The sequence below is a fragment of the Habropoda laboriosa genome, unplaced genomic scaffold (assembly GCF_001263275.1).
Source record: "Habropoda laboriosa isolate 0110345459 unplaced genomic scaffold, ASM126327v1 scaffold9, whole genome shotgun sequence".
Classification (NCBI taxonomy): Eukaryota; Metazoa; Arthropoda; class Insecta; order Hymenoptera; family Apidae; genus Habropoda; species Habropoda laboriosa.
Window position 1 is genome coordinate 3,167,019 of NW_017100191.1, and position 23,250 is coordinate 3,190,268.

Below are 23,250 nucleotides of genomic sequence, written 5' to 3' on the forward strand. Positions count from 1 at the left end.
TCGTTGTTATCGAATTTTTAAATGTTTTATAAAATTAGGGAACGATCGTTTACGAGATATAATTATCATGGAAACAGATCGATGCTCAAGCGTATCTCGGATATTGAAGTATTGAAAGACGCGATCGCGCCACGCGACGGTTAGTTTATTGCGAGTTTGACGAAAGAGGTCGGAGGGGTATAAACAAAATAAACAATTTTTCGTGTTTTCTACGAAGTGAAGAGACGAACGAGGGGGAGTAATTGTTCGAAGGGGGGTGTCGAACGTGCAAAGAACGTCTCGAGTAAAAGTGCATTTAAAAAGTTCCATGATGCGTAACGCATTCTTCGAGCGAAACGTTCTTCGATTCCTACACGTCCTACTTAGATGAAGTTGTATGTTTTCTAAAGAACGGCAAGAAGAAGAAGAAGACACAAGAAGAAGAAGGAAGAGGAGAAGAGATAGAAGAAGAAGAAGACGATGATGATGAACAAAATGAGAAAATAGAACAAGAGGCGAAGGTAATAAGCACGATAGTAATAAATAACGATAATAAAACGACATCCTTAATGTTCGTTGTAGCGAGAGAGATTGATGAAATTGAACGAACTACGAGCTAGCTACAAGGTATGAGGGATTTTCATTTGCGGGGAGGAGAAGCGAACGTGCGCGTTCGTCGAGTATATTTTATTGTTGTTTCGAGGTAAATTTTTGCGTCCGGCGTAAATAGTTGCGTGTTTCCGTGGAGAAAGATGGAAAAACGGGGGGAAGCGTAAATTTTTCCCTTTTTACATGAAGACTGAATGAACGGTACAGGGTGAAGAAGCGGTCGGGACAAACGTTGTTTTCTCTCGCTTTCGTTTTCGTCGATCGACAAGCGATTAATCGCGCTGATTACACAAACGTAAGGGGAGCATACGGAAGCTAAGGGAACAGAAATAAAAAAAGGAGAGCTTGTTAAAAATCGAGAAGCAGGTAAGCCAGCAGGCAGGTGTACTTAAACATGGCGACGAAAAAGCGTCGTTCTTCGTGTTGCGATCGAGAAAGAAAAGAAAAAGAAAAAAGAAAAAGAGAAAAAGAAAAACGATATATTTTCTTTCATTCCTCGTTCATTTTTACTCTCTACCTGCACCTAGACGTTAGTGGCCGACTGTTTTTGTTGCTGTGATATTATTAACGATGTTGTAGCGTTAAGTGCGTTTAATAAGTGTAACACGCCCCGTGGTTAATAAATTAGCCAGGCTAGACGTGCATATTTCCAATTCGTCGTATGTAGATACGAACGAGTGTGTCGCGTACCGACCCGATACCTTTAATTATCTCGTCGGGATCCTTCGACTACGAATAAATGTTTCGCGGATAACGATTCGATGTCTAAACAGTTACTATTTCCCTACTTTCCACGATGTTTTGTGATCATATATCGTCGCTGTGGAATTGTAAGATACAAAGTAATAAATCGATGTTCAAACACTCCACCAATTGTATCTGCGCTTGATTACGCATCTCTCTCTCTCTCTCTCTATCTTTCTCTATCTCTCTTTCTCTCTCTCTCTCTCTCTCTCTCTCTCTCTGTTTCTATGTTTCTCTTTCTCATCGTACAGCACATCTTTCTCTATCTCTCTTTCTCTCTCTCTCTCTCTCTCTCTCTCTCTCTCTCTGTTTCTGTGTTTCTCTTTCTCATCGTACAGCACACTCGTGCAATCGCTACCTACAGGTTTTTCATTTTCTTTATTCCTCGTCTGTCTCTGTGTCGCTTTTACCGGAAATAGACGCATCTTTCGGTTTTACGCTACTTTCTTTTGCTTTTCTTTCACGTGATTACTAACGAACCTGTCCCTTCAAATTTGGTACGATACGTTTGCTTCTTTACGCGTTTTTTTCTCTCTCTTATCTCCCTCTCTCTTTCTCTCGAATAATCGTCAGGTGTAACAGAGTGAAACTCATATCCCACCGTTCAAAACTGAAATCATGCCGAAATCATCGACACACGTCGTTTTTGTCCGTTTCTCCCCCCCCCCCTCGACTCTTCTTTCTTTCTTTATTTTTGTTTCTCCCTTTTCTCTAAATTTCTCTTGTGGTGGACAATCCGAGAAAAAGAAAAAGAAAAAAACATATGCCAAGCTGGATTCTTTCTTTAGGATCACGGTCACGAGCCCATTCGAACGGACGTTCATCGATCCTTATTTATTGCTTTCAGATCTGAACATACTGGACACGATGATGACCAACATGGCGCCGACTACGATCCAGTCGAAAGACGGTCGTGCCCTCTATTACTGTCCCAAGTGTCTTCACGGGTTCACGTTGAAAAGCAATCGCAACCGGCATTACAAGTACGAATGCGGACACGAGCCAAGGTTCAAGTGTCCTTACTGCAAGCTGAAGAGCAAACAGACGTCGCAGATCTACTGTCACATCCGGAAGAAGCATTCTGGCGAGAGGGTCTGCGTGATCGATCTGAAATTCTAAATCGACCCGATATCTAATTTGACGATACTTATTGTATATTCCTAGAGTATAAAAGTAATAAACGTTTCATTTCATCGTGATTACTCGATGGGGTGAATGGGTGGCACAAAAACGAGGGAGGGGTTGAAGGGAGGGGTTTACACGCGTTTCTCTTTCAGGCTACGAAAATGACTCGTCCTAGACGAGAATGGCCACATAAAAGAAAGAAAGAAAAGAGACAAAGATTAAAATCCTCGTCGAAGAAATATGTGTCTTTTGTTCGATTCCGTTTTCTGTCTAACCGTTGCACTCTTTTGCTTTCAGTGGATCGTTCGTTTCGCCTGCTATACGGAAATTACGGGGTCAACCCGTATCAGGAGGCGATTAAATCGTCGGAGGACGACGTCTACGGGCCGCTTCGGCGCAGAGGGAGCAAGAAAAAGAACTACGTGTGCCCAAAGTGTGGGAACGGTTACACCGTAGTGAAAAGTCTGAAGCGTCACCTTCGTTACGAGTGCGGAGTTGCGCCTAGATTCAAATGTCCTTATTGCGGTACACGCAGCAAGCAGAGGGCCCACGTGAACGAGCACATACGTAGAAAGCATTCGGGCCAGCGCATCTACATTATCGATTCACCTTGATGACGAGTGTTCCGCGGTAGATTCTTCTCTTTCTATTTCATTTCTTCCCACGGAGTTAGGATCGCGTTTCGAACGACGGGTGAAATCTGTCTGACGAGTGTCGCCGCCTCGGTGGAGTTTACTTGCATCGCTCTTCGTCCTTCGTCTTCGTCGTCGTCTTCTTGGTCGTCTTCGTCGTCGTCCTCCTCGTCCTCGTCGTCCTCGTCGTCTACACACGGTGGTTACTATCTTTGTGTATGATTCCCGCGATGGAGAACTGGTCGAACGAAGGAAGGCAACAACGTGTACCGGTTTTTAAGTCGAATGTACATGTGAAATGCGAGAATAAAAGCATTGTTGCGATGCCAGTTGGATATGAAGAAGTGACCTGTTCGCGATACGAAAGGCGCGACCAACCTCTCTTTTTCTTCTTTGATCCTTTGATCTTTGTTTTTATTCTCTTCCGGTAAATTGTGCAAGGAGGCAGGCGGCTGTGTGTGAGATGTTCCTCGAGAAAAGGGAAAACACCTTTGCCTTATGAAATGAAAAAAAAAGAGAAAAGGTTTAAAACGAAAAAAAACCAGCTTGCAGTCTTCTCTCGGGGACAAGGTGGCGGGATAAAATAACTACGCGGTAACCCGTTCCTCTTCGATAACGATACAATCGCTTCCATCATAATTATATACATATAAACATATATATATATATCTATATATATATACACGCACACATGTGAAAACACGTGTGTGTACATATGTATACATATATTTTTCGATCAAAAAAAGAAATATTCATTTTTCCTCTCGTTTCTCTCTCTCTCTTTCTCTTTCTCTCTTCCTCTCACACACTCTCTCTCTCTCTCTCTCTTTCTCTCTCTCCATTTCTCTGCCCGGTCGAACGCGAACACGGCAAAAGTAACCCCCGGACTAATCCCGTCTCGTTTTCACTTTTCTTTTTTTAGACACGAAGAGGATCAAGATCGAAAGTGATCTGGAGAATCTTTGCTCGGTGGTGATGGAAGAAGCGAAGGATTTCGATTTAGAAGAAGAGAAGCCGCTTGGCTCGAGGAGACGAAGAAGCATCGCTCTTCGTGACATCGAGAGGCACACATGCTCTAAATGCTCCAAGAGTTACATACACGCGTGGCATTTGAAAAGGCACACCAAGTTCGAGTGCGGGAAAGAGCCGAGGGTTCAGTGTCCGTATTGTGCCGCGCGGATGAAGCAACGCGGTCACGTTTACAGACACATCCGTCAGTGCCATCGTGGTCAGAACGTGTACGTGATCGATCTGAACTAAATCGGGATCGTGATAGATCCATGTGCAATCACGCGCTACAACCAAGTTCCTGTTCTCCGTTAATTCTCGACGCTACGCGTACACACCGCCAAATCGACTACTACTTTTCCCTTCTCTCTATCTCCCCATCTACCTCTTTCTCTCTCTCTCTCTCTCTCTCTCTCTCTCTCTCTCTGTTCTTCTTTCCTTTCTGACAAATGGAAATTGTGCGTCGTTGCTTTATTTTCGTAGAGAAGATCACCGCGAGGAGTCGACTGAGATCGTGGTGTGTCTGGTGCTATAGAATGATCGAGAGTAAAAGTGAGAAACGCGCGAAAGAATGAGAGGGAGAGTGTGAAAGAGGGAAGCAAGCGACGCGCCAGATCTGTTTTTACTTAAACAACCGTTCAACTTTAACCAAACCTCTTTCGTTCTGTTCATTTCCCCTCTCTGTTCTGTTGTTACCGTTGTTATTATTGTACGCATTGCGTGCGACGAAAGAAAGTGCTAGAAACAATAAATAAGAAAAGAACGATCTATGAAAATAGTTGTGTTGCGCCAGAAATAGCGACAAAAAAACGTAATTTTTTCCTCTTTTTGATGAACGTATTTAAACACGAGACGATGTTTCAGTCGAGCATCGATCGGGGGATGGTTCCGTCCATGATCGATCGAGGATCCATTTCTAATTGGCACGTTCGATTTCAGGTTCGCGTCGAAGCGCGTTGTTTAACCTCGGGAGGATCCACGGAGCGAGGGTAAACGAGTCATCGTCCAGCCCGAATTTCTGTCCAAAGTGTTCCGTAAAATTCGATCGTTTGCGCGATCTCCGTGCCCATATGATCCGAGCGTGCGGATTCGAGTCGAAGAAGATGTGCCCATACTGCGATACCGTCGGCAACACCGTCGAACAGATTCACCGGCATATCGAGCATCGCCATCCAAGTCTGCGTGCTGCGGTCCTCGAAGTGTATAACGTGGTTAACGGATAAATGGACAATCCTTTTTGCCAGTCATATTTTCATACCTTGCCTCTTTTTCAATTGTATCCCGAGCAAAAAAAAAAAAAAAAACACCCGTTCGTTGGTAGTCAATAAAATAAGAACGACAAAAGAAGGAAAAAGAAAAAAGAAACGATCAAATAAAACGAAAGAAACGGGGAGGAAAAAGAAAAAAACGAAAGAAAGAAACGTCACACGGTCGTGTTAGACCACCACGTAACAAACGTTGATCCGATGTGTAGCCTTTTAATGTCGTAATTTCAAACGCAAAAAAAAAAAAAACTGAATTGATTAAATCTGTTGTTCTCGAGATGGTAGTTCGGTTTCTTCTTGTCTGACAAACAAACACAAAAAACAGCTCTCTCTCTCTCTCCCAATTCGAAGAGACACCCGTTTATGCCCTCCAACTAACGCCCCTCGTTTTCTTCTTCCTGTGACTTGCAGACGTACCGATCCCCTGCATGACTATGCCGAAGGGCTTTCAAAGGAATTGCAACTACCCGATGGTGCCGCTGATCAAGGACCTGGCTACCCTATGGATGGCGAAGAGGGTCGAGTTCCCTTATCGTTGCGGGACGTGCGGCAAAGGTTACCAGCATCGGGCCACACTGGTCAGGCACACCAGGCACGAGTGCGGCAAGGAGCCACAGTTCAAGTGTCCCTATTGCGTCCACAGGACCAAGCAACGTGGCAATCTTTATCAACACATTCGTACGAACCATCCTGGCAAGAACGTCTTCTCGAGCAGCATCTGAAAAACTTTACTCTTCTTCCCTTTCGCCCTTTTTCACTTTTAATCCCCTAGCCGATGACCCGTGTGTCGTCCTCGTGTAGAATCGACCGAAAAACGGAACAATGTATACTTGCGAATAGAGTTAGAGCTTGGTTAGCGAAAAAAAAAAAAAAAAAAAACTGTTCGTTACCTTTATTTGCTAAGCTGTCGATTGAAAGAAAAGTCAAGCCCACACACAAGCATCGTATCCCGTCATATTGTACGCGTTCTCGTCGTCAGTCTGTGTAAAGCATGTGCCAAAAGAGAGGGGAGGGGGGAATAACAATGAAGGAGAAACCAATTACAGAGAAAAGAAACGAATAATAATAATAATAAACAGTTTATTCTCCCCTGGTAAAATCGTTCAACATACGCACGCACGCACGATAATCGTAACGAGACAGCTTCAACGAGAGAACGTTATTCCTCCTTTTTTCTTTTTACAGAATTACCCTGGCCCGGCTATCATCACCGTTATCATCACGGTAGAACGGTGAGCCAGCACAAGCTGCAGCCGCTCGCGAACAGCCCGAGCGTCAAGATTGTCCAGAAGTCGAGCAGCTGTTTGGACAAGAAACCCGGTTGCTTCAGATGTCCTAGATGCAACAAGAGTTACTCTTGGCTAAGGAACATGAAGAATCATCTGAGAATCGAGTGCGGCAAAGATCCCAAGGAGTGTTGCCCTTACTGTCCTCATCGAACCAAATACAAGAGCAGCTTGCAAAAGCACATCCTTAGAATTCATTTCGGATGATGGAGCGACGATGCACGTTCTTCCGTTCTTCGTTAGTACCAACCGACTCTCGTTGCACCGGCGAACGCGCTAGTACGGACGATGTGAAGTAAAAATTGACCGTTTCGAAAGTGTACCGAGTGTATCGACGATTGACTCTCGGGAATCTCTCCTGTGTAATCAATAAATTGTTGGTAGAGGAAGAAAGGTTGTGTAGATGTTGATCGTTCTTCCGCGTATGACCGATTTTATGGTGAAGAAAGATCGCAAGCTGGCCTGAAAAGTTCCTTCCGTATTCTCTACTCCGCTGACTAGCCGTTTCTGTTTCAGGTGACAAGTACACCTGCGAATGGTGCGGTCGATCGTTCGCCTGGCCGTCCAGCCTGAGGCTTCACCAAAAAATGGCCTGCGGGAAGTCGCCTAACTTCTTCTGCACTCTATGCGGTTACAAGTCCTACTTTAAGGGAAACTTCAAGAGACACCTGTTCTGTAAACATCAGATAGACATGTATTAGCTAGGCTGTGATCAATGTTGCTCGATAATAAAGTGCGTTCTTCCCATGGAGAACCTAGCTCCTCTCCGTCTGACTCCGCCGAATCTTCCTTCGTGGTTATCTCTCTTTCAGCGAGAAAAGAGCCGCTGTAAAATGACCGCTGAGGAGTCCCTCGAAGATCAGGCAAAGCAGCTGGGACGTAAGTATGATCTATTCGCATGCACGAGTACGAGAGTACAGGTATGTTAGCATCGTTGTTTTCTAGCTGCTTGAAACCGGGAAGATGCCCTCTTCGAACGAAATCTCCGAGCTTCGATTCACCTGAGAGAGATAGAGAGAGAGAGTGTGTGTGTGTGTGTGTGTGAAGGTAGACTCGATTAAAGTCCGCTTGGCGAGTTTTCAGCTCGAAGGGGGCAGAATCGTCGCGAGAATGGATCTGTTGACGACTAAGTCGGGACGCGATCCGCTGTATCTTCTAATAACCTGACAAGGCATGCGCTTCGATGTCTAGAAGCTAGCCCATCACTGGCGATGATCCTTTAATCATCTCTCCTTTCTCTCCCGCCACTCCTAACAAACGAACACCTGACACGCGAATCGCGCCGCGTTGATCCCCCCCAAAAAAAATTCGAGTCCGAGATCGAGGCGGCGCGACCTTCTCACGCAGAGCGGTCTAAGTCGATCGTTTTGTGTTAACCGAAATTTCTTTCCAGATGCTCCCCTATTCCCGATCGTGAGGCCACGGCTGCATGTTTGTCCGCGTTGCGGCCAGATGTACTCCTGGGCGTCGAACCTGCGGAAGCATCTGAAGCTGGGCTGCGGAATGGCCACGTTCGAGACTCACTTCTCCTGCCAATATTGCCCTTACAGGTCGAGGATCGAGGCCTCCTTTCTCAAGCACCTGCTCTCGGTGCACAACATCAAGCAGACAGAAATTCGCTGAACGTCGCTATTACCATCCCACCGTCTACCTAATTCGTTCACCGATATTCCTATGGAGCAACAATCTCTTCTTTTGTCCAGTACACCTCGCCCCGGGGGAAACTAGTTTCGCATCGGTTTATTCGAAGTCTGGAAATTGTGGAACGGATTGTCTGAAAATTCGGAATAACGAGAGAGTTAGAAATTTTTGCGCCGGTCAGGCGCTGTAAAAGAGCGATCTCCTCTGAGCTTCATTGCGAAACTATACGGCATCTGGATCGATCGAGCTGTTCGTCGATCGAGATGCTCCCCTTTTCGACAGTTGTGCGATACAGTGATATGTCGCGTTTACAGTTTTGCGCTGAAAGATTTCACGATTGATCGACGCGACAGCACAATCGAGATATGGCAAACGCTAATCGTACTTGAGTGAACCGAATCTAGTCTAAAGGCTGTCTTTTCTTTCGTCTTCCTTTTCTTTCGTTTCCTTTTTTTATTTTTTTATCTTCTCGCCCTTTGTCTCTTGTAATATTTATCGACGATCGATTTCGATTCGCGCGTCTCCGACTTTCGTCTCTCACTGTTCACTTTGTCCCGTTGAACACGGAACGATCGGGTGTGTAACGTCTTTGTCGAGTCACACGAACGCGCGGTTCACGTTGAGAATCGATCATCGATAGTGTTTTTGCCCTTATCGTTTAGTTAGTCTTATAGCGACGATGAACCATCTTCTTTTCTTTTCTTTTTCTTTCTCGAATATACCATTGTATTCGCTTTTTGTTGAGTGCGAACTATAGTTTTTTCGTTTCCCGTACTTATCATTACGATTTTCTGGCGCACCGACGAAACTAACGGTAGCGCAGCAGTTGAACTTGTAGCAAATGATTTCCTATCTGTTCGATATCGAGAAAAAAAAAAAAAACGATCGTAATAAGGATAAGCATGCATTCGCAGCGGTTTTCTCCTTTAGAAGTCGTTCGAGACGTTGCGAGTATCGCGGTGTCAAGTGGTAGAATTATGATAACGACGTTGTACGCTCGATTTCCTTTGCTGGTGTTGTGGCGAACACGAACGACAATTCTCCAGGACGAGATGAAATGTTCTCGTGTTCGTACGAATTTTTACATCGTCGAGGCACGTCGTTTCCAAAAGGAAATACGAGAACGCACACGTTCAAAGGAATTCACCGTTTTACGTAGAGAGCACATTCTCTAGGCGAAAAAGAAAAAGAGAGAAGATCACAAGAATCGCCGAGTAATTGTCGTTTTTGGCGTCGATTATAAAACGATTTTTACAAACTGCGTATCAGTTTCACCGACACACACACACACACACACACACACAATTTCTCTCATCCTGTTCGTTTCTGTTTCGTTCGAATTACGCAAAAATTACGACACAAAAAGTGAAAAGAAAATGAGGAAACAAAAAACGGTGAATTATTTCGATTGGCTTGAAAGAAAACAGAAAAAAGAAACAAACCGTTCTCGCGCGACAAGCTGCGATCGATGAAAAATCGCGTCAAACGCGACGCGTAAACGGATTCAATTTTCATATACCTACTCACGCTAAACCAAGTAGTAAATGTCAGTCACGTTTCATCTCATTCTTTGTATAATCGTACCGAACGCGGAAAGACGAATCGTACTTGTTATCGATAGTTTAGTGGAAAAAAAAAAACAAGAATAATGTACGAGTCACTTGTCTACGATGCATGACTATCTAGTCTATTTTGTCCATTTGATTCGATAGATCCGTAGATCTATTAGGTCGAGCAAGAATGCTGCGCAGTGGTGGTTAAGTGTTCCTGTGTAACGATGTCCGGCAGTCGATTGCTTTTTAAATAAATACCTGTGTACAGTTCGAAAATCTTCTGCAAAGATTCTTCGAGGAACGACCTGTTTCGTTTTCATTTCTTTCTCTCTTTCTTCCTTTCTTTTTCTTTATTTTATATTTTCCTCGACGATCTAATCGACGAAATACCATTTGCTTTCAGCTGATCAACAAGGCGTCGCGAGCCTTCCAAGAACGAAAGAAGCTCTTCGAAGATCTGTGGAACACGACTGTTTTACATTTTTCGTCTGCAGAGAGAGATTCTTCCGGGTCGGAACCTTTTCTGCGATGTAAACGCCGCCGATGTTTTGTTACAGATTCTCTTCGCACTTGGAACACGAGAGAAGCAACCGAATTGCACCGCTTGGAAAACGCGAGGATCTACGCGAGCAATGAAACGACGGCCAAAGAGATTTACGAAGGCGAGGAGGAGGAAAGTGAGAGTGGATGGAAAGACTGTTAAAGTACTCCTGTTCGAGATGCCTGAAAAGCTACAAGAGAAAGTGTGGCATCCGGTGGAGCATCGGAAGATATTTTGCGACAAAGAGAAACGGCAATGCTCTCCGTACCGTACCTTTCGTTTCGTACAGGAAATCGAACTCGAAGAGACACATCAGTCGAAAGCACAGCAACGATCGAGATCGTGAACGAAGAAAGAAAATCCCACAGTGACACAACGTTTCACGATTAAAACAACGTCATCGCCACAATTTGTAAGCGTTTTATCTATTATGAGAGAAGCAGGAGTGGAGGGTGAAATAAAGTTGACATCGCCTGGCAATACTACTTGTCCAACGTTCCTCATCGTTCCCGTATCATTCGACTCTCTCGATCCTCCCCTGTTCTCTGTCTTTCTGCTGTCGATTATCTCGTCGCTTATAGATTGGTTAGACGATCTCCGATCTTGGATTCAGAGGCAGTAACTTCTTCGTGTCAAACCCGGCCAATGACAAAACGGACGTTGTGTTTCAGGTGAACTGATCCTTTGGGAGGACTATCAGGTATTCGATCCCGCGACGGTAGGCGAAAGGTGCTTGTACGAGACAAGTTATTTCGCATCCGACCGCAAGTCTGTCAGAGTGTTCAGGAGCAAACGGGCGGATCCTGTCGCGGGCAGATACAAGTGCTCCAAGTGTTCGAAATCGTACCGATGGAAGCACCATTTGGTGGAGCACGTGAAGGCGTCCTGCGGCCAGAAGAAGGCCGAGTGCTGTCCTTACTGTAGCTACAGGAGCAACCGGAAGTGGAACTTGAAGTCACACATGAAGAGGATTCACGCGGACGCTTAGATCACGCCCCGTCTACGGCCTGTTTCTCTACACTGGCTCCACTTCCTTCCCCTCTTTTGGTCCGACTGTTACAATAAAACGTTTCGTTGCGATACGCGAGAGCTAGACGTTTCCCTCGTCTCTCGGGCCGTCCTCGATTCTCTACTTCCAATGTTGTTCTCATTACTCCCGTGCGCCACGCGATAGTCTCGTGCGGTTCGAATCGTTGGAAAGGTACGTTTTCGAACCATTGGAATTTTTTGGTTTCGATACTTTGCTGCTTCCGTCCTACGAACGTTCGAACGATCGGCTCGAGCTTATTTTCCTTTCTTTCTCGTTTATTTTGTATTGGTACATTTAGCACGTGCGGGGGGAATAGTCGTATGGGTGGATACTTTTAACCCATTCGGCGGATACTTTTATTTTCTGCTTTTTCGCGGACGTTAAGATACGACGTTAGATGGCATCTAACCGGTACTTGTTATACCGACGATTGATACGCAATTGATAAGCGTAAGGAGTTTTACAACTGTCAGTCTGATTTGTAGAATTTTTGAGCTGTTTGGTCCAGGCGATTGACGATGCAGTTACTTTCGGCTGAATCAGAATACAAGCTTGGTTCCTTTTTAACGTTGCCGGTTAATTCGTGTTACAGAACTGTATTACGATGACAGAAGATCGAAATCCTACAGGCGAAGATACGGCAAATGCGAACTGGAGCAGGTCAAGTCCGCCGTGCAAGCAGTGGCCAACGGATTGTCCTTGAGGAAGGCTGCCAGAATGTTCTGCATGTCGAAGTCTGTTCTTCATCGTTACAGTAAACTTGGAATACCGGTTCTGGTAAAGAGATACGTGCAGAATGATACAGGATCGTGCATCGCTCCGAAATAACGGCACGCCTTGTGAGAAAAATTTTAACGACTTTAAATGCGATACTTAAAAAAAACAAACAAACAAACAAAAGTAACTTCGAAACACCAAGTTTCGTTAGATCACTCTCTGTGTATGTATGCGCGTGTGTGTAAGTGTATCGGAGAACGTGAAACTGTAAATAAAGTATGACTCGGGTATTTAACCTATCGGTGGTGACGCATCCCCCTAAAAAAAGAAAAAAAATACATCGAACGTTGTTAACTAACAGTACACAAAAACGACGATTTTTATTCAACAAAGTTCCAATTCAAACTCTTCTTTTTAAAGGTTGATTTTGAAGGAGTAGACACGAAGATTGCAGACAGAAGAATCTGGGAGAGACTACGGTGACTGCATCGCATTTTTCTTTCTTTTTTTTTTTCTTCTTTTTCTTCGTTTTCTTTTCAACTGCATGGTTTCCCCGAGTAGTTCCGATTTTTCCTACACCCAGTCGACGACATCGCCCCCCCGAATCCCGTCTTCTCCCGTCCCTCTCCTATCGCCGTTAATTGAAAATAAATTTGCGAAGGTGTTCGTTGGATAAAACGACCGAGAAACAAAGAGGATAGTACGTAGCTCGAAGTAGTTGTCGCTACTTTGCGCTACGTGCTACGTTATGTGTGTCATTCCCCGTAGATCGAACGAAAATCTCGCGCGGAACCTCCGGCGTGTTCGGGGCTCGGTTTGTCGAATAGAGTAAATCACACGCGAGAAAGAAAGTGTCCAGTTTTACCGTCGATCGTTTCTAATATCGATCTCTTCTGTTTTCTCGGATTTTTCAGAATCACACTCGATGGGAGGCTACCTGAACTGCCAGAGAGTCACCTATCCGTGCAAGAACTGCGGCAAAGTGTACAATTACTACTCCAGCCTGGCGAGGCATTTGAAGCACGAATGCGGCGTTGAGCCAAAGTTCCACTGTCCCCTCTGCCCTTACAAGACCAAGCACAAATCCAGCTTGAACACGCATCTGAACGGCAGGCATATGAAGCTTCTCAGCGAGTTCTACGCGATGCCGAACGGAAACAAACTCTCGTCGTCCATGGATGCCGGCAACTAACTCTGGTCGCTCTTCGCCGGAAAATAAATCGTCCTTTTGTTTTTTTTTTTTCTTGTTCATTCACCCTACGAAAGTTGGTCAAAATTCCCGGACGAAAAGGACGCACAGTGTATTTTTTCAAACTCGACCGATTGGCCGGTTTTCAATTTCTCCGAGATACGAATTTCTACCTCGAAAGGATCTCGTGACGAAGATCAAAGGGGGGGACGAAAGTGCATCGTGTACCGATATCCACATAGAACAGACAACCAGAGTATTTTAAACAAGACTAGCATCGAAAGTGACTCTATTTTTCGCGACATAACGAGAAACGACGGTAATAAAGAAACTGATGGACGAACACGTTCGTAATGCCAGTGAGATCACACACACCCACACACACACACACACACACACAGACACGTTATTCAGATCGAGTAGATCGTAGTATAGAGGGGTATACCCCTCTTGTTGTCGATTACGATCGAGATTCGAGCCGCAGTCTCTCGATATTCGCGCAAGTATTAATCAAGTTACCTGAAACACTGTGTTAACCGCCTCCACGCGTTACGCGAGTCCTGTGCGTGTACGCAGCCAAAGTTTCGAAGTTAGAGAACGCTGGAACGGTGTGTAACTAGGTTACATCGAACCTATTCGACCAACGTTTTTACCTTTACGTTACTTTCCACACGACAATAAAATATCTGCCTGCGCGAATTAACACGCGAAACATGAACGTAGCCCACTTGATCACCGAAAATGTTTGCGTTCTATTTTGTTGGAAATTCTTTACGAATGACTATAGACGATGGAAAATATCCTTTATAACGCACGTACCTACCTTCGTACCAATAAACAATGGAACTTTCAAATTCGAACGAATTATTTTTCACGAACACCGGTCGATCGTTATTATTCGCCTTCACCCTGCTATTATCTCGTTTACGAATTCACTTCAAGGTAACACGTTTTCCTTCTCGAGAGGATCTCTTTTCTCTTTTCCTTCTCAGTTGTTCCACACGCGGTGGTTCACCGTAACACTGTAGACCAACGACGATTTCAGAGTGCGGCGGCTCTTCTTCGGAATACGACGACGACAAGCGGAAGGAGATGCAGCAGTTCGCAGAAAAATGTTCCGTCGCAGCAAGTACAGGAGCAGCTTACCTGTCCGTCGGTGGATAATTGTGTCGTGCATCGAGAGAATTGTAACTAATTTATACGACAGAAACACCCATCGACCCATCGTCATCGATTGCACGTCATATGGAACTGTAAATTTCATTTTTATCGAAAATATACTCTCTTCATTCCGTTGTATCCTGATAGCTATCTGCAGCCCACCGGTTGCACAAGGCTTCCTAAACTCCCTCCGACCTGTTCACCACTTTCTACATAGATCGAGCTCTGTTCTGGGAAGCGAGAACACGCGAGAATTCGGATCCGAATGTCTGTCGGTCCCGTTGTAACTGGCGCGTACACAGAGTATCGTCTGCATGTAACGAAAGAAACATTTTTTTTCTTCTCTCTCCGTTCTTCTTCTTCGTGTTACATACATCGATAAAACGCTTGCCACCCGTACACGTTATTACACCTGCTCGTTGAACGACGATCGAAGGAACGATTGATCCGCGATTTCGGAAAAGTGACGTGTTTAACCGAGACTCTCTGGTTGATTGCAGATTACTCGAAAATGAAGTTCTACGTGAGCCGAATGCCGAAGGAACAGCGAAGATCGCGTGGACAAGGACGGTTCGCGTGCGACAATTGCGACCGTCGTTATCATCAGATGAAGAATTTGAGGAGGCACATGATCAACGAATGCGGCAAACAACCGATGCACCAGTGCGTCTTCTGCCCTTACAGAGCAACCTACAGGTCTTACCTTCAAGTGCACATGATGAAGCACACCAGGTCTGGATTCACGCCACGCACACCGACCATCAAGCAGTTCAGAAACGAGTGAACAACAGCCGATTCCTCACAGTCTCTCCCGACCCACGCTTTCGAAGCATAGACACAGTTGTTGGACACACCTCGGTTCCAGTGAATCGTGTTTAGAAGTAGCAGGCCTGATGTACGATAATAACAACGTGATCTCTATTTCTCTCTCTCCTCTCTTTCTATCGTAACACGCCCGGTACACGCACACGCAATCACACACGAACATACGTCGGAGATAATCGTCTCGAAGTGAACGGACTCGCCGAGGTCCGGCGTAGATTAAGACGGAATGGGAAAAGGAAGAAGAAAGAAAGAGGGAAAGGAAGAAGGGAAAATGGAAGGAAGGAAGGAAGGAAGGAAGGAAGAAAAGAAGGTGAAAGGACGGAAAGGAAAAAGGATTGAAAAAAAAGGAAGAAGAAGGAAAGGGGGAAAGGAAGAAGGGAAAATGGAAGGAAGGAAGGAAGGAAGGAAGAAAAGAAGGTGAAAGGACGGAAAGGAAAAAGGATTGAAAAGGGGCGGAGAATGACGAAGGTCTGTGAAAGTATCCTTTCATAAATTAGACGATGAAAAGTGGCACGATTGAAATAAAACTCTGTCACAGTTCTATACCAAAGGATTGTCTGTGTTTTTTGGTGTGTTTGGTTAATCTCACCCCTCCCCGTTTTCTCCGTTTCCCTCCTCGTCGTTCCTCCATTTCGTTTTCTTGTTTCTTCGTGGAACGTGTGTAGTCGGTGAAAAAGAGATCGTCCGAGGGCGAGACTTTATTTGGGAAACGATCGTGTCGCACGAGGACAGCTCGATTCCCACTAATCAAGGCTATTTCATGTCTGTTTCAGTGGAGTCCAATTATCCTGCGACCTCGGTGTTCAAGCACACCTGTGCTACCTGCGGCAAGACGTACAAGCACAAGCACCACCTGAAGAGGCATCACGACTTCGAGTGCGGCATCGATCCAAAGTTCAAGTGCGCGTTCTGCCCGCACAGGACCAGATACAAGGACAGTCTGATGAAGCATATACTGGCGAGACATCAGCATCTCCTCGATCAGAATCCTCGATACAGGTTGCAACAGGTGGACGCGATGACCGATCTCGATGGGAATGTGCACATTCAGGGAACCATGTTCGCCTCTTATCACGATTTCCCGCAAAATTTATAAGATCCTTTGTACAGTCGCGCGTCGTGGTGACAGAAAGAGAAAAGAAAAAAAAAAAAAAAAAAAAAAAAAAAAAAAAAAACTCGCTTTACTCGCTGTACTCGGACACATATTTTCTTTCACGCTGATCAACATCTCTCGATCATCTTGAGAGGGTCTTTCTAGCATTGTAGACGAGCAGAGCATCTTGTAAATAAAGATCTTGTGTATTTTACATTTTGGCAAAGAGAGTTTTAATCGGCGTCATTGGTATTTTCAGATCGATGATGGATGATGATGAGATTAAGAACGGATGAAAAGATATTACTCACGGAGAGACGAGATGTTAAAAGTGTTTTGTTCCGTTTGTTTGCTTTCAGGGAGCACCAACTACAGCTCGTCGAATTGGACGGTGCCGACGTTACCATCGACGTCTCGCGTGGTCGCGTACACTAGGCATCTGCGCTCGATGAACGAGCACGGTGGCAAGGTGCGACGATGGGGGCCAAGAAAGTACCTGTGCACCGATTGCAACCGAAATTTCGAGCTGATGGCCTCGTTGACGCGTCACAGGATCTTCGAGTGCAACAAGCAAGCGATCGCCAGCGAGAGGGGTGTTCAAGACCAGCCGCCCGCCGGTGAACGAAGGAGGAGGAAGAAGAAATACGTTTGCCCGAATTGCAATCGCGTCTACGCGGTGTTCACCTCTCTGTGGAGGCACACCAATTACGAGTGCGGCGTCGAGCCGAAATTCACCTGTCCCATATGCAAATTTAGGTTTTCCCAAAAGAGCAACCTCGATCGACACATTAGAACCAAACATTGAGCCTCGATATTTCGCGTTCGGCGAAGTGTACTCTCTACGATAAACGATAGGCCGCTTCTGGGTAATTAGTCGAGGCGTAGGGTGTAAATGGAATCGAGCGTAGCGATTGAAACAAAAGAAAAAAAAAAAAAGGCGAAATATCGAAAAATCGACAAAACACGGAACTGTTTTTCGAGGAAGATGTCGTTTCCGAGGATTCGGCATCGTTGAATTATTTAATTTATAGTTGACAAATTGCCAAATTTACGAATAGAGCGTTCTCCTTCGCCGTTAATTAAGTAGTCACGCGTTTCTGTGGGTAGAAATTATCCAAGGCATCCAAAGATAGTGTGTAATTGTACGAATTAAATAAACTTATGGGCTTTCTAATACTTGATGAATTTCAACCGGCTATGATTCTTGGGTAACTGACCAAAACGTTTCAGCGCAAGCACTTCTCCTCTTCTCCACAGGAAATTGTTCGAAGAGAGCCCACGTGAAAAGTGAAATCGTCGTACTGTACTGGTGCGTGTCTGTGTGTGTGTGCCTGCGTGCCTGTGCGTGTGTATGTACGTGTTCTCGTGAATATACATATATATATACTATATATCGCGTAAATCTGCAAAGGTGCTCGAGGTATATTTTCTCTAACAGGTTGTCCCGTTTATTTCTAGGATTCACGGGGAGGAACGCGTCAGAGAGTAGCGACCCCCGGAAAAGATCCTTAAGCGGCACTAGGCAAAGACCGGTAAACGAGGCATGGAAAATATCCGTGAAATCGAGGGAGACGCCCGTCATGTGTCCCCGTTGTGGAAGAACGTATAAGATGAAGAGAAATTTAACCACTCACATGAAATTCGAGTGCGGCGGACAGAGAAACTTTACGTGTCACGTCTGTCCGGCGAGATACACGCAGAATATCGGTCTCCGTAGGCACCTGTTGCGAAGACACAATATCTACCTGCCGCCAAAGTTTTCCGTTCCCAAGCGAATTTTCGCACAATGTTGATCGGATCGAACTTTCTTCCCGCCCAACTTTCCATTAGAGATCTCTGGCCAATTTACCTTAAAATCGCGGCGCCGGCTTTCCGCTACACCATTTTCTGCATTACTACATGCTGTAATTTTAGGACGAGGGTAAAGTCAGCCAAAAAACGACTAACGTTCGACGTAGATAGATAGATAGATATGTATATGTAAGATTATTATTATTATTGTTGTTGTTGTACGAAATAAAGGTTGCACACGAGAGCCTGATCCCCTAATTCATTGTCCAAGAAATCCGAGAGTGGTTCACCGGTTAGCGATGGCGGAGAAAGACGAGAGAGATGGAGATTGGTTTAGAGCTGCACTGTTAGAGAGAGAGAGAGAGAGAGAGAGAGAGCACCTTGACCACGTTGACTATTCTATAACGCGTGGTCCCTAAGTACGGGCAAATTCTACTTGACCTTTCGTTTTCATTGTTTTACAGAGCTGCATTTCGTTGCACGTGGAACCAGAAACGGATGCTGCAGGATTATGGAAGCGTTCACCTGTCACCAGTGTGGCAGATCCTATCAGAGGCGGCACAATCTGGTCCAACACCTGAGATTCGAGTGCGGCGGCCGCAAGCATTTTGCCTGCACCGTCTGCCCGGCTAGATACACGCAAAACGGAAAGCTCAGGCAGCACATGTTGAACACCCACAACATCTTCGTTCCGCCGCGAAAAACGTGGGTGAGAACCGCTTACAGTTAGACCGTCTTCGGCAACGCCTTCCTCGTTCTTTATACGCAGAGAGAACGTTTACGGTACAAAAGCAAAAAAAAAAACAAAATGGCAAAAAAGACACGTCAGATTAGATCGAGAATCTTTATTCATGTAACGTTTGTGAGATTTAACGTGAAACAGTTGTACAAAATAAATCGTTTGAGAAACTGAAAACACCCACGAGATACTGCACTTTCGTCCAATATTCGCATCGTTTCTCGTTGCTGGTCATGTACGCGGAAGGAGAAACGGAAGAAGAAGAGGAAGTAGAAGAAGAGAAGAAGAAGAAGAAGGAGAATGAATTGAACGAACGACACAAGAGTGTCTAGAACTCGATTATTCTAACCAAAACACGAACCTTCTTTTGCAGGACCCTCTATGAGAGAGAGGCTCGTTGAATCGTCTTTTGCACACGAAGATATCTCGATACGATCTACCACTGAAGAAGGAAGAGAGTCTTCTCGAAGATCAATCCTCGTCGAAAAAAACGAGGGCGTCGATCCACGAAGATTTTTATCCGCAGAACCGGAAGATCTACGATCATTTAGTTCGATCCTCAGTTTTTCCTCCCGTCCCCGTTCACACTTCACACCCCCGCCCGCCCCCCATGTAGAATTAAATAAACGATTATGTACAGTCGTGATCGTTTGGTCATTGATTCATTTCTGAGTTTTGTCGCGGGTTGTACGAGACAAAGAGTAGCAAGTATTTTGCAAGTATACAAGAGCGCCAACGGAAGATACCCTGTCGTTTGCACATCTGTCAGTTCGCGGTGTAATTAACGTTGAGAGAAAATGATTGCCACTTTCACGGTAGCAGTTCTCTCCCGTGTGTTCGTAGAGAAACGGGGGAAATTTAGCGTTCACGTTGTTGGGAAAGTTGTCTCTGTTTTTCGTAGACTGGCAATTTATTTGGATGTGACCGGCAGTTTCTCGCGGGGACACGTTTATTCATCATCGTTTAGAAAAAAAAAAGAGCCTCCATCTAAAAGTTAGAGCAATCGAATAGTTCCACGAATAATAGCAATGGTCGACACTGTTCGACGAAACCCACTGACAATGTTGTTTTTCTTTTCGTTCGACAGGTTTCGCGAGGTCTCGGTTCACCTGTCAGCAGTGCGGCCGTGGGTACACGATGCTGTGCAACCTTAGGAGGCACATGAAATGGGAATGCGGAGGGAAACGCCAGTTTCCCTGTTACTACTGCAGCTACAGTTTTACTCAGAAGACGAGTCTGCAACGTCATCTGACCGCGATTCATAAGATCGACGTTGTCAACGGATCCGATCTGATATAGAAGAGTTCGATAACAATTCCTCTCCCGCTGCCTCGAACCGACAGTCTCCTCGTCTACAGGCGACGAGAGTGTCGTTGGAGAAACCACCATAGAGAACTTCCTCCTTTACTCCTGCCGCAAAATAAGAATAGACCGATCTGTTTGCCTACGCGTAGTTTCTGATCCGAGACGTTCGTAACGAACATACATAGGTTGTTGCTTCTTGTACTGCTCTCCACCGTCCTTTCTCCCGAAAGCAAACAATTCACCTGTCCCACATTTTCACCGAATCTCCCGTTTCTCCCTCTTCTAATCGATGCAGAATTCTGTCGTAACAGGACGCGCCGAGTCTGCCAGGACGACGGGAAAGAGAGATTACTTGGGTTCTCTAGGAAAATCGATTCCGATTCGCGATTAACACAACTCTGCTGTTAATGTTCTTCTAGGTCTCGCCAGTCAGTGTACCAGTCAGATCCTTGGACGAATTCACGTAGAGGGGTGACAAGGTTCGGGCAGAATTCCTCCGAGCAGCAACGAGACAGACAGCAGCATCCGGTATCAGTTGCAGCTGGAATGTGTGTCAACTCGAAGATCACGATCTCGATCATCTCGCGAAGATCATTCGTTGCGCCCGGAAGAATCTCTGATTCCCCTCACCGAAGAATCTATAGTCTCTGTCCTCAGTGAAGATCGTATGTTCAGCCTTGAAGATCGTCGCACACCGACAGCAGCTTTGTTCGTTACGCACAATCTCGAACATGCGACACAACACGCGAAGATATCATCGTCTCAACGGTTCCGAAAAAACTTCAACGAACAGATTAACGAAACGCGCGATCATCGGATTCGGCAAAAGTGTATGGACTCTCGAGTAGAATTGAAAATCAGTTTCCGTGTTCCTTTCGTCTTTATGCGCGAAGATATTGTATAGATACGCCTTATTTTGGCACGTTGTAAATCACGGTTCGATCGCGTTTTACGTGTAATCGCAAAGTGTCGTTCTTGTTTCTCGATGAATAATGCAATTAACAGAATCGATTCGAAAACTTGCCTCCTAGAGTGTCAATAGCGTAGTCGTCTGATGTTTAAACAAATTGACTGTGTGCCACCCAGTGTTTAGCAGAGATAATAAATATAACAATAAAATTTTACGCAAGGTGTTATGTCACGATGATGATGCAGTGAAACCCGACAGAGAGTGTATACATACACGCACACGTGCACACGCGTAACCAATTATTTTGCACGGTCCTTTCTTCGAAGTCACACTGCCGCTTTCGCGAGTTCGCGTTTTACGATTTTCATTTTTTTTTTTTCACACTTTTATCATTTATCTCTTCTCCTTTGATATTTGATTTTTTTTTTTGTTTTTAAACCGCGACACTTTCTTAACCTAATCAACGTCGTCTCGTAGCGAAGATACTCGTCCTGCGTATCATTTCAATGTGCACGTACGTATACAGTACTTATTACCGACTGAACCTCATCCTAGAAGTCGCGTTTAATCGCGGTCTTCGACTGTTTGCTGGATATATTCTTAAAACTCCTCTATTTTTTTCTCATTATTATGTCACTTATGTTTCTTTTGGTTTGTAAAAGGAAAGGATTTTCTCGATTTCTCCTCGCTCTTTTCGCTATTTTTTTTTTTTCTCGTATCTTTCCTTCGAAGAATTTCAACGCGAACACACATCTCTCTCTCTCTCTCGAATCTTTTCTCTCCGCGTCTACTTTTCACGTTTACTTTGTTATTTATCCGATCACTTGATAGATCGGCTGATTAAACTTTCTTTTCTCTACACGCGATCTTCTTCTCTCTCCCTCCCTCGTTAACGTGTGAAATTTCTCTGCTTTATTTTCCAGATTTTCCAGAGTGCAAGCAGGATTACCGAATGTACCTAAAGTGTCTGCCACCGCTCGATCTAGCGAACACTAACGCCTCGGCACCGTTCCATCCAGGTATGAGCTGTACGGGGGACCCGAGGCTCCTCTTTCAACGCAACTCCTCCTCGTGGATACCGGAAACGGACAAACCGTACATGTGCACCAACTGCGGCAAGGGTTACACTCACATATTCACGCTGAACCGTCATCGTCGAACGGTATGCGGTAAGGTCAGGAACACTAACGGCAAGTGGAAGTGTGCGCGTTGTTCGAGGTCCTACGTGACGGAAGGGAATCTCGTCCGTCATGTGAAGTTCGAGTGCGGCGTGAGGAGGAAGTTCTGCTGTATCTTCTGCAATCGCAAGTTCACGCAACGTTGCAGCCTGATCAGACACCTGAGGAACTTCCACAACGAGAGCATCGACAGCAGCAACAGCGCGATCCCACCAGAGTATCCGCCGATGGACACGTGTCAAATGGAAGTGAAAAAGTCCGAAGACACTGCAGTATGAAGATGCCTTGTTGTCTCCAGAGATTAGCAATTATCGCGTAGAGAGAGAGACTGTATAGATTCGACGGCGAGTCGCCTAATCTCGTTCCTTCGCCGATGAAAAAAATCTTCCGAGACAGATCACAGCTCCCCGTGTGTGCGTTGAAAAATTTTTCCCACGTTTCTCTCGGTGTTGAAAGACCGAGAAGGAGAATCGAAGACCAGGGAAAAGAGCAGGACGATTCTTTTCTTTTCTTGCTTCGACTTTGTTACGTTCGTACAATGTCTAAGGATAATCGTATCCTGCACGAACGTCCGTTTTGTTGGTTGCAGTGCTAATATTGCTTTAATTCTTTTAACTTCGCTCTACGATCAGAAGAATTTCGTATTGTGTTGTACGGTGTTTAGACTGTAAAAGAAGAGTTTCGTATGTGTATAGCCTTCGCTGCGATTTCACGCGTTTGCTCTTTGAAAATGAGCAGACGGAGTGAAGAAGGGGGCGGGAAATCGAAGCCGAGAACGGAAGTAAACGCGAAACTGGGTCTCCTCCGATCGTTAATAGGAGTGCGTGTTACAAAACGCAAGTACTTATTATTCGCGAGTATAAGTACTTGCCTGTTGTTAGAATTATTTACTAATGGCCTTTCGAGAAGCTTTTGACTATCAGATGAAA

At 45.2% G+C, this 23,250-nt stretch overlaps 4 protein-coding genes across 4 annotated transcripts in view; all 4 read left to right on the forward strand.

Moving 5' to 3' along the window:
• LOC108570109 (modifier of mdg4-like) overlaps positions 1 to 17,203 on the forward strand; it is an 80,388-nt gene extending 63,185 nt beyond the window's left edge. The window contains exons 7-9 of the mRNA XM_017931903.1: positions 14,981 to 15,124; positions 16,079 to 16,350; positions 16,769 to 17,203. Coding sequence (XP_017787392.1) covers positions 14,981 to 15,124; positions 16,079 to 16,350; positions 16,769 to 17,203 — 851 coding nt within the window. The remainder of the gene's footprint in view (positions 1 to 14,980; positions 15,125 to 16,078; positions 16,351 to 16,768) is intronic.
• Positions 5,532 to 6,364, forward strand: LOC108570111 (zinc finger X-chromosomal protein-like). The gene has a single exon (XM_017931905.1). The coding sequence runs from the start codon at positions 5,791 to 5,793 to the stop codon at positions 6,082 to 6,084; it is 294 nt and encodes a 97-aa protein (XP_017787394.1). The 5' UTR covers positions 5,532 to 5,790; the 3' UTR covers positions 6,085 to 6,364.
• A 392-nt stretch (positions 17,204 to 17,595) lies between the features above and the next one.
• Positions 17,596 to 20,227, forward strand: LOC108580279 (gastrula zinc finger protein XlCGF8.2DB-like). Its single transcript, XM_017943990.1, is given in 4 exon segments — positions 17,596 to 17,606; positions 17,837 to 18,186; positions 18,654 to 18,914; positions 20,016 to 20,227. Coding segments are annotated over 4 exon segments (834 nt in total).
• A 1,868-nt stretch (positions 20,228 to 22,095) lies between these two features.
• Positions 22,096 to 23,250, forward strand: part of LOC108580280 (zinc finger protein 425-like) — a 6,590-nt gene continuing 5,435 nt past the window's right edge. Inside the window, 2 exon segments of the mRNA XM_017943991.1 lie at positions 22,096 to 22,593; positions 22,986 to 23,004. Coding sequence (XP_017799480.1) covers positions 22,096 to 22,593; positions 22,986 to 23,004 — 517 coding nt within the window.

What these genes read in the sequence shown, in the direction of transcription:
- LOC108570111 (XM_017931905.1), top strand. Translation starts at nt 5,791, where the DNA reads ATGACTATGCCGAAGGGCTTTCAAAGGAATTGCAACTACCCGATGGTG.